Source organism: Aulostomus chinensis, chromosome 13 (genome assembly GCF_037954235.1).
Source record: "Aulostomus chinensis isolate RoL2024-O1b breed Wild chromosome 13, RoL_Achi_v1.0, whole genome shotgun sequence".
Lineage (NCBI taxonomy): Eukaryota > Metazoa > Chordata > Actinopteri > Syngnathiformes > Aulostomidae > Aulostomus > Aulostomus chinensis.
The window spans coordinates 6678052-6693650 of NC_141332.1; the positions used below are offsets into that span (position 1 = coordinate 6678052).

Below are 15599 nucleotides of genomic sequence, written 5' to 3' on the forward strand. Positions count from 1 at the left end.
GAATGGCATCGGACCAATGGTTGGTATCATGTGACATCTTGCGCATCAACTAGCATCAGCCTGCTTGTTTTGGTGCTGCCACCAATTCAAAATGAGCCAAATAGCAGAAATGAAGCACATTTGTACAACACAAAGAGTAAAATATCAGTCTGTAGTCCCACTGGTGTTCAACAGCTCTTCCAGGTAGGAAGGTGATTTAGCCACAGGAGGGGGAGTGCCTGTTTAATTTGGTCAAGAAAGAGAACGCCTGCTGCTCTTTGTCATGTTTATCAAGTTATCCTCCAGCAACCCTTCACACTAACGCAGTTACAGCAGACCACACCAATGGGACTTCCACCTGAACGTTGAGGTGCTGAAATGAGAAGAAATGATTGAGAGGAGGAACCAGCAGGGGAGAGCTGTCAAGTGATGCCCTGCTCTTTGGGAACTGTTGAGAAATCTCATTTACAGCATACAGATTTGACTTCAAGCAGAGTTCAACTCACAGTTCTGCATGATGGCCCAGGAAGTGAAAACATGGAGGTGTGAGACTGAATTCTGAATACTTTCAGAATGTAATTACAAGTTAACAGTGTTGCCCGTTCCAAATTCTCCTGATGCGACTGTGCAGAGGAAGTTCCAATCCTGACTTCCTAAACACGACAAACTTTGCAGCTGCAAGTCCTACAAAACTATTTATTTTCACAAATGCAGTGAAAACCAAGAACGTGAACATCCAGCGTGTCCTTGCCAGGCTGGAGATGTGAATCACTCCTGCAGCTCTTATTTTTCATTTTTCCCTTCAGAGATGCGGAGCTCAGGATTAAAGCTGCGCTGTCGCAACCAACCTCAAGGCTCGTTTCTCCATTTTAAGAGTGTGAGAGAGAGCAGCTACAGTGAGGGGACGCCAGAGAACCCCCGGAAAAACAAGGTCAACTGTCACAGGTGTGAGAAACGTTTCTTGTTGAAGGTGACGAGTCAACATCCAGACTCAGCCGCGTCCCACAAACACCACGACAGAGTCGACTCCTCAAACCCCTCGACTCACCACCCTCCCTCCATCTTCTCTCTCTTATCCCGTTCAGGGCGGAGGGGGGTGGAGCCTATCCCAGCAGCCTTCAGGTAATCTTCTTGCTGGGGGCCACAGTGCTGACCTCTGCTCCACCGTGCCACCCTGGAGCTGCTTTCATTTTTTAGAAAAATACGAAAGAAAATACGTCAATTTCTTTTTCATTCAAATGCGTTTCTGTCTAATTTAATTGGAGCCACAAACTGACCCAGGCTGACTGCAGGTCTTCGTCTGCCTTGTCCACAAACAACTGTCTTTAACGCTACAGCAGAACAAGTCCCTTTGAGGCCTTTTCAGGAGAACGCCTGGAACGGTCTCCAACAGACGGACAACAGAGCCCTGGAGGTGGACCGTGAGACGTCTGAGGAACGCTCACGTTACAGCAAGTCACAGCCGTCCGTCTCCCAGCTGGAGTGAGAACCCATGCATGTCTGTGCACTCAGATGTGCTGCAGTCAGCACAGCTTGGAATGGAGGACGTAGCTCGCCAGCATGGCGTTGCACTCAGCATCGTTCTCACAACCCCTCAGAACGGTTCTGAACAAGAACACTGAGCTTCACAAATCAAGTTTGGAATTTATTTATAAAAGAAAATTGGAATCCAAGATTTTCCCTTTCTGGATGAAAATGTTTCTTCCCTTCCTTCGTCCCTTCGAGCACATCCGCGTCCATGCGTCCCATCTGGTGCGCTTCATTCCCATCATCAGGCCCTCCCTTGGCCCCCTTTCATCCCTGCTGTGAGGTAGCGGAGCTGCAGCTTCATTCTCATCTGGACCGTCTGGACAGCATCACAACACACAGATGAGTGCCAGACAGAAGTGGTGAACCCAAACGGCACGTTTGTAAAAAAAATAATGAAAAAGATCTGAACTCACAAGAGGCAGGTTGTCCATCTTTCTCATCATCGCACGGTGGTCGGTGTCATCATAGACATTCTGGTCCTGGCCAGGGTCGCCTGCTAACATGTACAACTCTCCAGCGTGGACATCGGATACGTTCACCTACAGGAAGAGACATAATCCCTCACGTCTCCAACACGAGCCAGTCAAGAGGACGGGGACGGTTCAGAGGAGGATTTCATGCTGAGCAGCTGTGGGGGGGGGGGTCCTCACCTGAAAGGTGTGAGGGTTAAAGCCCAGCCACAGGGTGTATCTGTAGTCCCACGAACGGAGAGAGTAGCCCATGACCTTGATGTCTTTCAGGTCAGGGAGGTCAGAGTTCACCTAACAGAAAAATAACAAGCTTGAAATCACCTTAGAGAGTCAAACTGTAAGAACCTTTCGGTGCACAGCATCAGCCGAGGCTCTGATGTCAGCCAGGCAGATTAACCTGCAGCGCTCATCTGGACACTTAGAGATCCTGCGCCGCCGCCGGTGTGATAACAGGCAGGAGTTCGGCTCTCTTAGTTTGACATTTTAAACGCCACGTGTGAACCTACTTATTCAAATTACTAGTGTGACAAGTTTGAATAAATATGTCTGCTTGCTGCCAAATCATGGCTTCACCTTTCGGCAGCTCACGGCAGCTTGTTACCAGCGTTTAGTCTCCTGTACCTGCGGTTTGTCAGCAGGTCGCGGGTACTGGCTGAACGACACGGCCTCCTCATCCTCTCCTCTCTCCCGATGTCTGAAGGTGTGAGCCAGGTTGTCGCCCTCCGTACACAAATCCTCCTGAAGCCAGACACGTCAGTCAGTGATGTCACAGCCACGTCAGAGACGCTTGTTTACATCTCTTTCCAGTTACTTGAGCCTTAGAACCGACTCCATCAGGACGGCCGAGGCCTCAGCTGAGGGGAACACACCAGGAGCACAAGAACTAACCTGTCACATTGACAGACTTGGCCAATGAGAGATGGAACCTCCTCAATGCAGCGCGTGTTTTAGTGTTTGAGGTCAAACAGTCTAGCAGCTGAAACAGAGCTAAGCTAAAATGAGCAGATCACAAGGAAAATGCTCATATTTTTATGCTCAACAGGAATTTTAGGCTCCGTCATAGTACTGATGATGATGATGATGATAGCGGGCAAATACTTGCTGGTTACTATGAAATGTGAAGTACACCTGAGGCTCATGGGATGCAGGTCATGTCACTGGTGTTCTACAGCCCATCATCAATCTTTTGTTCCAAGTCTTACAAGTTTTTCTGATCAACCACCACACGACAGAGCCGCTGGTGCTGCAACTGAAACTGCAGAGAAGTTGGAGGCATGAATCCTGTCTGGTCAGCATGTTAAAGCTCCTAGGGTTGATACCTGGAAAGAAACGTCAGGGCAGGGCTCAGGTGCTCTCAGGCCTGCCAGGTAGGAGACGGTAGGAAAAACATCCACCAGCTCCACCACGTTTCTCACAACTCTGGCGCCTGCAGGAGAGACGTGCCAGCCAGTTAGTCTCAGAGTCACAACATTTACTGCACCTGACACGACAGCCTGCATTCAGATTTCCTCATCATTGCAGCATCACATCTCAAGTAAACCAGTCAGCAGGGAAAGCTCAGTGCGTCCGTGTCCAAGGACTGACGGAGCTCTGCAGCACCAACAGTTAGCAACTTTGTTCCTGGATTTTTATGCACATTTCAGACCAAAACTTTAAATGTGACTTGAGTTGATGCTCAAACACGGTGTGTGTTTGCTCTGATTGTGTCGTCGGTGGACTTACTCCTGAAAGTGTGTCGTGAGGCGCTTAAGACATCAATGAACGGGAAGGTGGAGTCTGCTGGCCGGCTGGCGACTGAAGTGACACCGGGGACGTAGAAGAGAAGCGGGACGCGTGTTGTCACGTCAAAGTTTGAATATTTGGCCCATTCCCCGTGCTCACCCAGAGACCACCCTGGAGCACAGGAGACAGATGTCAGTCACTGCTGATGAAGGCAGGTTTGAGGAGCAGAGATGAACAGCTGCTTGCCTCATGTCTCACCAGCCATGTGACACCTCACAATTATAGCATTTAGGGGAGCTGAAGCATCCTTCACTGAAGGACACAGTAAAAGAAACTGAGTTTCCAAGACACAAAGTTTGGAAAAAAGGAGGCAGTGCAGAACAAGTCATTTCTACATGTGCAGCCACAATGTTGTTGCTGTTTCAACACTGCCATCTGGTGGTGGAGGACAAGCGCAGCCCCATCTGAGCGCTCACTTTCTAAATGTGCAGTGACGAGCTGAGTGTGACGAGACAGCAGTGATGGTGCGGAGCTGACCGTGATCTGAGGTGAACACCACCACGGTGCTGTCGGCCAGCTGCAGCTCATCCAGCGCACTGAGCAGCCGTCCAACCTGGGCGTCCATGTAAGACACGGCAGCGTAGTAGTGCTGACGGATCCGCAGCTGCAACACAACCACACCCGGGTTACCAGGGCTCCTAACTGGCGGGAACACACAACACCTCACAGCCGCGTCCTACTTGGAAGTCTTTGGGAATGGGTCCAAAGGGGAAGCTGATGTTGAGTGCTTGGACGTCATCTCGCTTCCTAACATCCATCCAGGGGTTATAGGCCACAGGGGGGAGGAGTTTAGGAACATCAGGGTCAGGGGCCAGAGTCATGTGATCGATGGGATAAAGGCTCAGGTACTCCTGGAATATGAAACAGGTTTTAAAGAGACGCTGGATAAACACAGTCACGTGAATGATTGCACTAGAAGGAAACGTCACTGGCTGGACTCGTTTAACGCCAGGAACGTTAAAGCAGTGAGCTTCCATCTTGATCCCGGCTCCAGCGACAGAACTGCTACTGCGGGATGGAAGTGTGTTTGTGTGTCAGAGCCATACCGCCATCAAGGCTGTTTTGTGAGGTCCAGATGTTGTGTGACGAGAGACAAACGAAGACAAGCTCACACGTCACTGAACGAGCGCCGTTCGGCGACAAAGATGGAAGCGGCTGACAACCGCCGCTGCCATCTTGTTACTTCCTGTGGAACTGCTGCCTGAGACGCTCGCCAGCTCTTGCTTTTAAATTCTGACATCATCACTCACGACCACTGAAGAAGAGTTCTTAATGATGGAAGAGAAACAGTCCATCTGTTCCTTAACTCACACATTTGTCAAAAAGTCTGACCTGAAACATTCAGAGGAAACTGCTGGTGAACGACAGCGAGCGACGGAATGACATCAACACGCCATGCATGTCTTTGGGTTTTTTCATCACTTGACAGTCCAAAAACTTGACGAGGTTTTGCCCCCCACCCTACAGCTCCAGGCACCGTCTGACCATCTCTCCAGCCAAGAGGTTTGGACCTGTGACGAGATCACCTCTGTTCTACTGCTACTCCGTCACTTTCATGATTAACGATGTGTTCAAGTTCTGAGGAGCTTCTGCGCCGTTTGCCTCATGTGGTCACTGGCTGAAGACGCTTGTACGCTGATGTGAGGCACCTTGGGACTCCTGGTGAACACGGAGAGCTGCAGAGACACTTCCTGCTTAACGTGCAGCCCCATCGTCACCATGGTAACACCAGCAGCTCACTACTAGAAGCACATCATTGAAACACTAAGCTTCTATTTTCCTTCATTACATCCCAAGTACTCACAACTCCAGAGATGTAGGAGGTGCCACTGAGATGGTTTCTCCCTTTGCAATCACCAATTTTACGTCAGCTGTGATTCAGTAAACAAGAGTTGAAGACCCACTGCGATGAAAGTCACGGTTTTCGTGTTGTTCTCGTGTTCATGTGACATTTTTCTGACGCTGGAGGGCACATCGGTTCAGTCAACCTGAGGGCTGCTCACCAACAGGCAGCAGGAGCAAACGGGCTCAGGTTCTAATAATCCAACCCAGCCTGCCCACCAGGTCCTAGGGACCAGGTCCTGACCAGCTGACCCCGCCGCCGGCCCTGGTTGTCCAGTACAGCCGGCGTTTTGGACGGACGGTTCCTCCACCACTGTGGGTTCGCCTTCATCGGCCGGGAAGGACGTTTCACAGACCGCCCCAGAACGAGACCAAGTCGTCCTGTTCGCCCCGACGGTCTGGTCCCATTTCAGCCGCCGTGCGGAGGTTTCAGATGGTGAACACGGCGTCTCTCTCTCTCTCTCTAACAGGATGTTTCTCCAGACCTGCGTGTGGAGTATCAACCCGCTGTGTCACTTACGGGGGGGGGGGGGGGGGGGCACAGAGCAGCGCCGTCTCCGCCCACAAGTCAGAGGCGCTCTGCAGGGGCGGAGTCCTGGGGAATAACACAGCTTTTGTCATTTTGGCTAAAAATGTCACGATCCTGATGTAAAGACTACTGAGAGGCTTTAAAAGAGCTGAAGATGAGGGCTGGAGCGGGGCTTAGCGCACACAGTCTGATCAGTCACATGGTAGAGGGCGGCAGACAGGCCTGACCTCGCCGTTCATACGCCTTTGCCTCCACGTTCAGCCCCCCCCCCCCACCCCCCTCAGGGTGAACAGGAACACGCGTACAGTGTTGGACAGTGTGCTGCTTCTGTTTTTAGCATTCAGACATTTCTGCCTGTGTCTTCAGCAGGACAGCTGAACGCTGACAATGACCTCCATTGTTCGGCTCCAGATACGCCCCCACCCTGATGATGTGTGATGATTCACTGAAGGGACACGTCACCTACGCCAGGAAAACAATGTCTGCCCTCCTGAGTGAGCATTAGCCAGATTCCCAGAGACAGTGGTGTCCTGTCAAATGGTTTAACACACACACACACACACACACACCTGTTACCCTTCCACTGAGGGTCACGGGTTCATTTCACAGCATCATCAAGTCATGTAGTTCATGTTTGATGCGCTTCTCTACGACCTTCACTTGTCAGCAGCTCACAGCCGTCAGAGAAACAGACTGACTTGTCCAACAGCCTGCAGGTATGAGAGTCCACCCTGACAGCGTCTCACAGGACTGCTCTGGTGCACGGACCGACACACACACACACAATGCAAAAACCAGATCACGCCTCCGAGTCAAAGGTGGTTACTGTGGCTCTAGCGGTGAGTCGGGCCTTGTTGAGTTGATCAGGTGCAGCAGCGCTTCCACCTGGGAACCTGAAGTGGCGTACCTGTGGTATCCTGAAGGGTATGTGGGGTTTGTGAAAGCCCACAGCCAGGAAGAAGGGATCATCCTGGCCGACTCGACTCTTCAGTAGCCTCACCGCCTCATCCGCACTCTCCATGTCGGGCAGCGTCCCCCCCGGCTGCTCCGTGACATTCACGCCACACAGCAGGTTGGCATGGAGTTTACCGTCCTCTCCTTTACACACCTGGAGACAAAGTTTATTCAGAAGTTGGTGCAAATCTGCAGTATGCGGCTTTTTATTCCGACCTTTAATTCTTTGGTAGCTTCCAGACATGTAGGACTACTGTCCCACCCCAGCAGCGGGGGGGGGGGGGGGGGGGGGGTCTGGAGCCAGTTTCTGATGCCACGTGGGTGTGAGCTCCAGGTTCCAGTCTATACCTTTTCTTTTTCAAACATGAAGGAGGCGGGGTGGTAGGCGGGGGCGGACCAGCTGTAGGGGTAGTCATCCGTGTAGTTGGAGGCGATGCCTGCACACAAGTGGGGCACAGGCAGACGGTTAAGCAGACAGCACCTTCCTGTTCCCCTGAGACGCATCAACTGAGAGTAAAAGCAACAGGATTCAGGTTCTGGTTGCAGCTTCTCTATGACTTCTTGAAGTTCGGAGGTCACCTGGGTGAAACACCTTGCCAACAGACATGCTGAAGTACCCTCTTGACTTAAAGTACTGCGGCAGAGTCGTGTAGTTTCCTGACTGCACCCGCCAGTAGGACTTGAAATCGTAGAGCCTGGTGGTGTCTGGTCTCCGACTCGTCAACATGGACGTCCGGCTGGGAGCGCACACAGCTTGCTGCAAAGGTAGAAGAGATGCGGAGATGAGGCGCTGTGCTTGCGGAACTTCTCAGACAAAGCACACCGACACAGGCTGACCTGGGCGAAGGCATTCAGGAAGACTTGGCTTTTGGATGCCAGCTGATCAATGTTGGGCGACTTCACCAGCGAGTCCCCATAGCAGCCCAGAGACGTCCTCAGGTCGTCGGCCACCATGAGGAGGACGTTGCTCCTCTCTGAAAGCACAGATGGGGTTGCCATTACTGCTAGAATGTTACAGGACGGGAGCAAGCCAACTCTGAACACGTGACACGTGAGGGAAAAGACGTCAGTTCCAACAAACGAACTTCAGCCCACACCTGCCACCTGACCGACGGATGCTCCTTAATGACATCAAGTTCAAAGCTACACCGGACACGTAGGCATTTATTAGTGTCCACGTGACATAATGGACAATTCTGCTCATAAATGACTTCCACGGAAGCTAATCTGCTACACAGCGACAAGGCTAACACTGGCGTCACCTCTCCTCCCAACGACGGCGAGCGCGGGAAGGAACAGAAGCCATGCCGCAGCCGTCGTGAACATTGTAGTTCAGCCTGAGAGGAAAAACAACCGCTTCCAGTGAGGTCCACCGGTCCGACGGGCTGGCGTCCCTTCCCTCACGCCACAACAGTGCAGCGTGTCCGCATAAATAGCGTCCTGCTCCGCGTCACAGGACCGCTGCGTTCTCATTGGTCAGCTCAGCAGCCTCCCGCCCCCAAGCTCTAATTCTGTTAGCTACAGAATGTGTCAATCGTTTTAGTCCTCGCTCCCCTCGTCCTGACAAACAAGCGGTAAAATTGTGAAGTGAATAGGAGTAAGCATGGGAGCAACAGCTGGCGTCACTGCTGCAGCTGGAGGAACAGAGACGCGAAGCTACCGAGGCCCGGAGGGCTCAGACAGCAGGCCCCGGGCGCCAGAGGGAGAACGACTTATTGAGTTCCCTGGATGAGTTGTGCCCCGTCAATGATCCGAGGAGGGTTGACTTTGGGGCCTAAAAACGACTAAACTGGGTGATGGAGTCTGGTGTGCTGGAGCTCACCTCAGCCTGTGTGGAGCATCTGCAGAGCATCAACGCACAAACGTGGGCAGCAGCCAGAGCTGCCACACATCATGGAGAATGGTGGTAGAAAACTGGTCAAATTCATGGCGTTCAAGTTTCCAGTTAAAAAAACTCAAATGTTTACTAAAAGAGAGGCACTGATGGGCAAAGAGGAGAGCGAGTGAAAGTTCTGAATTCTTGGTCGTGTGTCTTGGTGAATAGTTAAAGAGAGAGTGAACGGGTTCATATGAGGAATCAAAAATGTAAAGAGATACTGTAGAATGGGGCTCAAGCAGGTGGGCAGTAAAACTACATGCGCATCACCAGAGGCGTTGGGGTTGAGGTCAGTGAGCTCCTGGTGCAGAAGTGAAGAAGCTCAGGTGCCGAGACGCTGCTGAGGAAGCGTCTCCTGCAGGGATGTGCATGTGACCATGGAGGGGCAGGGGCTCCGAGTCAGAGGGGCAGCACGTGCGCAATTGTTTTGGTCCTTTCCTGATGTGGAAATTAATGTCAAATTAACAAATAAAGCACTAATAGAAAGCTAACTACTTAGCTATAACTACGACTAACTACTTAGCTATAGCTACTACTAGCTACTTAGGTATAACTACAACTAACTACTGAACTATAACTACTACTAACTACTTAGCTATAACTACTACTAACTACTGAGCTATAACTACAACTAACTACTTAGCTATAACTACTACTAACTACTTAGCTATAACTACAACTAACTACTGAGCTATAACTACTACTAGCTACTGAGATATAACTTCTAACTACTTAGCTATAACTACTACTAGCTACTGAGCTATAACTACAACTAACTACTGAGCTATAACTACTACTAACTACTTTGCAAAAACTACTACTAGCTACTTAGCTATAACTACAACTAACTACTGAGCTATAACTACTACTAGCTACTGAGATATAACTTCTAACTACTTAGCTATAACTACTACTAGCTACTGAGCTATAACTACGACTAACTACTTAGCTATAACTACTACTAACTAGCAGTAGCAGGATGGATGTAGTCAGAGAAATGAACCCTCACTGTAAAAACAGGAGCCTTTTAAAGAGTTTCTAATGGGTACCAGGACCAGGGCGTGATGGGAACTGAGGTTGGAGATAAACTGGCGACCAGACACGGACCTCAGAGGCCATTATAGGAACGTCTTTAACAGGTCAGAGGTCAAAGGTTACGTTTAAAGATGGCAACATCGCTGGGACACCAAACCCAGGACGACGCCTTTATGCAGCCTAGCAGGACCCGGGTACGGGGGGGCAGTCCTGGAGACGGACACTTGCCAGAAAGACAGAGAATAAAGAGAGGAACCGGACAGGAACAAGCCTCTAGAACAGGGGTGGGTAACCATGTGCCATGGAGGGCCGTGTGTATACAGATTAACACACCTTCAGCCACAGAGGAGTGTTAATCAGTGGAATCACCTGTTAAAGTGTTGAGTTGGAAGGAACCTGCATCCACACGTCCCTCCCTGGCACCTGGTTGCCCACCCCTGTTCTAGAACGTAGCAATCAGCGCGTCCGTGAGGAAACACAAGAGTTTAGTTTTCAAACACGCAGGTTTGTTCTCCCCCTCCGACACGGAAGATGGCAGTGATGCGCCTCCGACGCTGGCTGCTCCCGGCCAAAAGACGAAGAAGGAGAAGAAGCATGGGAGGGGGAGGAGGACGAGGAAGAGCTGCCAGCAGCCAGACTGAAAGATGTCGGACGTGGAGCCCTCACCCGGCAGCAAGGAACAAGATGAAGTATCCCGGAGAGTCAAGAGGGCGAAGACCGACCCTGAGAACGGAGGAGGAGGAGGAGGCGACGCGGACCTTCGCTCTCTGTCCGGCTTCCAAACCTCCGCCGTGCTCAGTGACTCCGCTCAGGAGAAAATCATCTTCGTCCACGGGAAGGTGGGCAGGCGCTGACCGGGCACCGGAGACGTTAGACCTCTAGGGGTCCGAGCCTGAAGCCACTGGGACCAGCCCGTCCGTCCCAGTAGCTTCAGGCTACTGAAGGTTTTCATTCGTTTATTGATGTGGTTTTCCTAAATGCGATACTGATCCCAAACGGTACCAGCTCTGGACCGAACCCTGGTGCAGATTAGAGGGTTGCATTGGGATTGGATCCCGCCGGAACGCAAATCTCGCGGGAGCGCGCGGGCTGAACTTTGCTCGGGCGGTGTTCCTTGTTCTGAGGTCCCTCTGAAAAAAAGAAACCTCAACCACTGCATGTAGAGATGAAAATAAAAAAAAAGAATACAAATTAGGAGGAGAACAAATAGAAACGGTCTTCATGTCATTAAACTAAATGAAGGAAGTATGAGCGACCACCACTGGACTGGTGCAGACCACAGCACCAGCAGTGATCCATGCTCAAAAGTAGGTGGCGCTACTAACAGGGTTCCAGTGATCTTCTTGCCAGGGTTCAACTTGGGAGGGCTTGGACCCTGCTCATACTTGGACCCTGCTCATACTTGGACCCTGCTCATACTTGGACCCTGCTCATACTTGCTTGCTGGTCCAGTTCTAATAGTAATTACATTCAGATAAATTCTCAGTCCGAGGTTCAGTCCGGGTGTTGTGTGTTTTAATCCCAGGTTCAGTCCGGGTGTTGTGTGTTTTAACCTCAGGTTCAGTCCGGGTGTTGTGTGTTTTAACCTCAGGTTCAGTCCGGGTGTTGTGTGTTGTAATCCCAGGTTCTGTCCGGGTGTTGTGTGTTTTAATCCCAAATTCAGTCCGGATGTTGTGTGTTTTAACCTCAGGTTCAGTCCAGGTGTTGTGTGTTGTAATCCCAGGTTCTGTCCGGGTGTTGTGTGTTTTAATCCCAGGTTCTGTCCGAGTGTTGTGTGTTTTAATCCCAATTTCAGTCTGGGTGTTGTGTGTTTTAACCTCAGGTTCAGTCCAGGTGTTGTGTGTTGTAATCCCAGGTTCTGTCCGGGTGTTGTGTGTTTTAATCCCAGGTTCAGTCCGGGTGTTGTGTGTTGTAATCCCAGGTTCTGTCCGGGTGTTGTGTGTTTTAATCCCAGGTTCAGTCCGGGTGTTGTGTGTTTTAACCTCAGGTTCTGTCCGGGTGTTGTGTGTTGTAACCTCAGGTTCTGTCCGGGTGTTGTGTGTTGTAATCCCAGGTTCTGTCCGGGTGTTGTGTGTTTTAATCCCAAATTCAGTCCGGGTGTTGTGTGTTTTAACCTCAGGTTCAGTCCAGGTGTTGTGTGTTGTAATCCCAGGTTCTGTCCGGGTGTTGTGTGTCTTAATCCCAGGTTCTGTCCGAGTGTTGTGTGTTTTAATCCCAAATTCAGTCCGGGTGTTGTGTGTTTTAACCTCAGGTTCAGTCCAGGTGTTGTGTGTTGTAATCCCAGGTTCTGTCCGGGTGTTGTGTGTTTTAATCCCAGGTTCAGTCCAGGTGTTGTGTGTTGTAATCCCAGGTTCTGTCCGGGTGTTATGTGTTTTAATCCCAGGTTCAGTCCGGGTGTTGTGTGTTTTAACCTCAGGTTCTGTCCGGGTGTTGTGTGTTGTAATCCCAGGTTCTGTCCGGGTGTTGTGTGCCATGTTCCTCACATCCGTGACACCAATGTGCTCAGGACAGGGGCAGTGAAAGACTTGTTCTGTTGTAGAGGTTTGATTTAAGATAGAACATTTGAGAAGCTCTTATTTGATACTGATGAGGCAGGTGATGATGTAAGGAGTGGTGAGTGTCTGAACAGGTGTGTTGATCATGTGACCACCAGCTTGGTGACCAGGATGCTGTGGTCATCATGGAGAAGACTCCCATCAGAGAGGACGTCCTGGCTGACATCTTTAGCTCGTCCACACTTAAGATGGTGATGAAGAATGACATCTACAGCACCTACCAACTCCAGCCCCCCGCCCACCTCAACGGTACAGTCAGGCAAGATGAATGATCGATCGATTGGTTGATCGGTTGTGGTGTGAGGAAACATGGATGACCTGTGTGTGTTTGACTGGCAGAGATCAAGACCACTGTCGTGTGTCCAGCCACTGAGAAGCATGTGAAGAAATACCAGTTCCGGGAGAGTTTCCTTGTGGAGGAGACGGGGGAGGATTACCGGTCCATCACGCTGCCCTACATTGAGAAGCAGAGTTTCAGTGTGCAGGTCAGTGTCCCGCCGCCTGCCTCCTCTAGTAGGACGCCAACAGGAAGTCTCTAACGTGACTTTTCCTCCAGTGGGTATGCAACATCCTGGACAAGAAGGCCGAGGCTGAGCAGATAGTGTTCCAAGACCCGGACCAGGAGGTCGGTTTTGTCCTGCTGCCGGATTTCAAATGGGACCAGAAACAGGTGAGAGACACATGCTTAGAAGACCGTAGAACCAGGGGGGACACGGATACATGGAGGACCATAGAACCAGGGGGGGGATACGGATACATGGAGGACCATAGAACCAGGGGGGGATACGGATACATGGAGGACCATAGAACCAGGGGGGGGGGGATACGGATACATGGAGGACCATAGAACCAGGGGGGATACGGATACATGGAGGACCGTACAACATACTGTAGTATAATTTTAGCATATGTACTTCATTTAAGCCTTATTTTTAGACAAAGACAGCGTTGCAGAAACTGGTGACAGCAGAAGGTTCTCCCTCCAGTCAGCACAGGGAACTGACGCAGAAGCAGAACCCATCAGTGGAAGCATGAGAACGTCCCTCCAGGGAGAAAAGCCTTCTCTACACTTCCAAGTACTGATACGTCGGTTGCATCAGGGCGCTGCAGGGTGAAGCGTTTTTGTAGTTCTGGGCATCGTACGTGGTTCTTTCAACCGGAAGCCAGGAGGATTTTTTTTTTTCGCTTCATCTTTTCTGGAGGATTGCTGAACATCAGCTGTGTTCTCCAACACTAACTGGAACTCCCCTCTGCTTCGTTCTGGTCGGGCTAAAATGGGAGGAGCCCGAGCTATGAGGTCATGAGGCTTGTGGTGTTGCGTGTTGGATGACGCTTTCGCTCTTTCAGCTGGACAATCTGCACCTGATTGCCATCGTCCGAAAGAGGGACATCAAGAGTCTCAGGGACCTGACGTCGGAGCACCTGCCGCTGCTCCAGAACGTCTTACAGAAAGGAAAGGTGAGTCTCCTTGCTTGTGTTGGAGGGGCTCGGCAGCACTGGAATGAACTCTTGGTTCTGTCCTTCGCGTGTGTGACTAGGACGCCATCCTGCAACGCTACAGCCTCCCGGGCTCGAAGCTGAGGATCTTCCTGCACTACCAGCCCTCCTACTACCACCTCCACGTCCACTTCACCAGGCTGAGCTACCAGATGCCAGGCTGTGGCGTGGAGCGGGCCCATCTCCTCACAGACGTCATCCAAAACCTGCAGTGGGACTCGCAGTACTACATCAAGAGAACCCTCTCCTTCCCGCTGCGGGCAGAGGACGGACTGCTCAGCAGGTTCAGGGAGGCTGGGAAGTTGTAGCGTCCCGCTGGGCCTCGTCGGAGAGTCTCGTCTGGAGGTCGTTAGCTGTGACAGCAGGTCGCTGCACTCGTGATGGAGGTGCATCGCTGGAACAGAAATAATTTGATGCTCTTTTATACGTTTGTGTCCCAGCCTGAGTCTTCACATTGATTGAATGATTGAATGTTTATTTTGAGCAGTACAGCATATTTACGTCATAAATGACCTGCATAGACAAAAAAGAATCAGGCAAATACTTTGAATAGGAGACCTGCAGGTTCGACACGCAGATTGATTCAATAATTAATACTTGAAAAGGAATGGGAAGAAGAAAACGTTCTTAATCCCGCCCCCGTTTCTCATCACCAGCCCAACTCAGAGTTTTAAATACTTTCTTCTGTCTGTCAACATTAGACCAGAACAATACCAGAGTATAATAAAATTACTCCACAGTATATTGTGAGTACCAAGGAGAGTATGAAGTACAGAGTGCAGTTTCGTCAAGGGACGATGTCCAAATGTCATTGGTCTCATATAAATGTCATGAGGATGATTCTTCTTCAGTTGAATCCCTCATTTACTGTGTCTACAAGTTCACTGTAATTATTACTACTAGTATTACTACTAGACTACAAGTAGCGATTGAGGTACATCAACTATGTCATATAAACGCTGATGAGTTTTGGTCCCTAACAGGATCCCTGGGGGACACCACAAGCAGTGCCCAGATGTTTTGATGAATACGGTCCCATTCTAGCACATCTGCACTTCCTGTTGAACAGCTTCTCACCCCCCCCCCCCCAAGTTGGATTGAGTGATTGATGGCGTGTTCCTGGCATGCGTCGGTGTCGCTTTAGCCACTGAGGAGGATGTTCCCGTTCTTCGTCCTGATCGATTAACTGGTGTTCCTCAAGGAACTTTTCCAGTCAGGAATTCCAGAGTTTTCCCGAGTCTTTGGAGGACTGCGGTGGTGGGGGCACTGGTCTACCATTGTCAAACTGGGTTTCTGTGGGATGGAGCAGCTTCTGCAGTTTTCATTTGCAATAAAGACGTTCTTTTCTAGTCGGGCCTCAGACGCGCTGGTTTCCTCTCCACTACGGTTTTGTCTCTGATTGGGGGGGGGGGGGTGGGCAAGAGAGCGAATTATGAAAAAGTGAATTTGAGTCTTAAAATGCTTGTGTGTCTTACGATTGTGAAACCTGAACAGATCGCTCCTCCGTCTGAGTGGCACCGACCAGTTCAACCAGTGCGTTGCTGGTTTGT

At 50.6% G+C, this 15599-nt stretch overlaps 2 protein-coding genes across 3 annotated transcripts; one reads left to right on the plus strand and one right to left on the minus strand.

The window, feature by feature from the left end:
• Positions 1-1611: 1611 nt before the first annotated feature.
• Positions 1612-8507, minus strand: ids (iduronate 2-sulfatase). 2 transcript variants are annotated; one of them, XM_086222853.1, is made up of 13 exons: positions 8349-8507; positions 7924-8060; positions 7666-7843; positions 7435-7523; positions 7133-7240; positions 4442-4612; positions 4239-4365; positions 3702-3872; positions 3299-3405; positions 2601-2717; positions 2160-2270; positions 1923-2048; positions 1612-1825 (listed from the first exon to the last, which is right to left on the minus strand). In XM_086222853.1, exons 1-13 carry the CDS (start codon positions 8410-8412, stop codon positions 1751-1753), a joined length of 1581 nt encoding a protein of 526 aa, XP_086078979.1. In that variant the 5' UTR covers positions 8413-8507; the 3' UTR covers positions 1612-1750. The 2 variants fall into 2 exon arrangements, with proteins under 2 accessions (XP_086078979.1, XP_086078978.1); XM_086222852.1 differs by having other exon boundaries at positions 7040-7240.
• Positions 8508-10579: 2072 nt separating this feature from the next.
• dcps (decapping enzyme, scavenger) lies at positions 10580-15397 on the plus strand. The gene is made up of 6 exons (XM_086222521.1): positions 10580-10836; positions 12651-12801; positions 12892-13037; positions 13109-13222; positions 13900-14010; positions 14091-15397. The coding sequence occupies exons 1-6, from the start codon at positions 10642-10644 to the stop codon at positions 14355-14357; spliced, it is 984 nt and encodes a 327-aa protein (XP_086078647.1). The 5' UTR covers positions 10580-10641; the 3' UTR covers positions 14358-15397.
• The last annotated feature ends 202 nt before the right edge of the window (positions 15398-15599 follow it).

What these genes read in the sequence shown, in the direction of transcription:
- ids (XM_086222852.1), bottom strand. Translation starts at nt 8,412, where the DNA reads ATGTTCACGACGGCTGCGGCATGGCTTCTGTTCCTTCCCGCGCTCGCC. An exon ending in TCCTGAATGCCTTCGCCCAG is followed by an intron (nt 7,844 to 7,923) that starts GTCAGCCTGTGT and finishes CTACCTTTGCAG; the next exon opens with CAAGCTGTGTGCGCTCCCAG. An exon ending in GGTGTTCACCTCAGATCACG is followed by an intron (nt 3,873 to 4,238) that starts GTCAGCTCCGCA and finishes CCTGTGCTCCAG; the next exon opens with GGTGGTCTCTGGGTGAGCAC.
- dcps (XM_086222521.1), top strand. Translation starts at nt 10,642, where the DNA reads ATGTCGGACGTGGAGCCCTCACCCGGCAGCAAGGAACAAGATGAAGTA. An exon ending in AGCAGAGTTTCAGTGTGCAG is followed by an intron (nt 13,038 to 13,108) that starts GTCAGTGTCCCG and finishes CTTTTCCTCCAG; the next exon opens with TGGGTATGCAACATCCTGGA. An exon ending in ACGTCTTACAGAAAGGAAAG is followed by an intron (nt 14,011 to 14,090) that starts GTGAGTCTCCTT and finishes GTGTGTGACTAG; the next exon opens with GACGCCATCCTGCAACGCTA.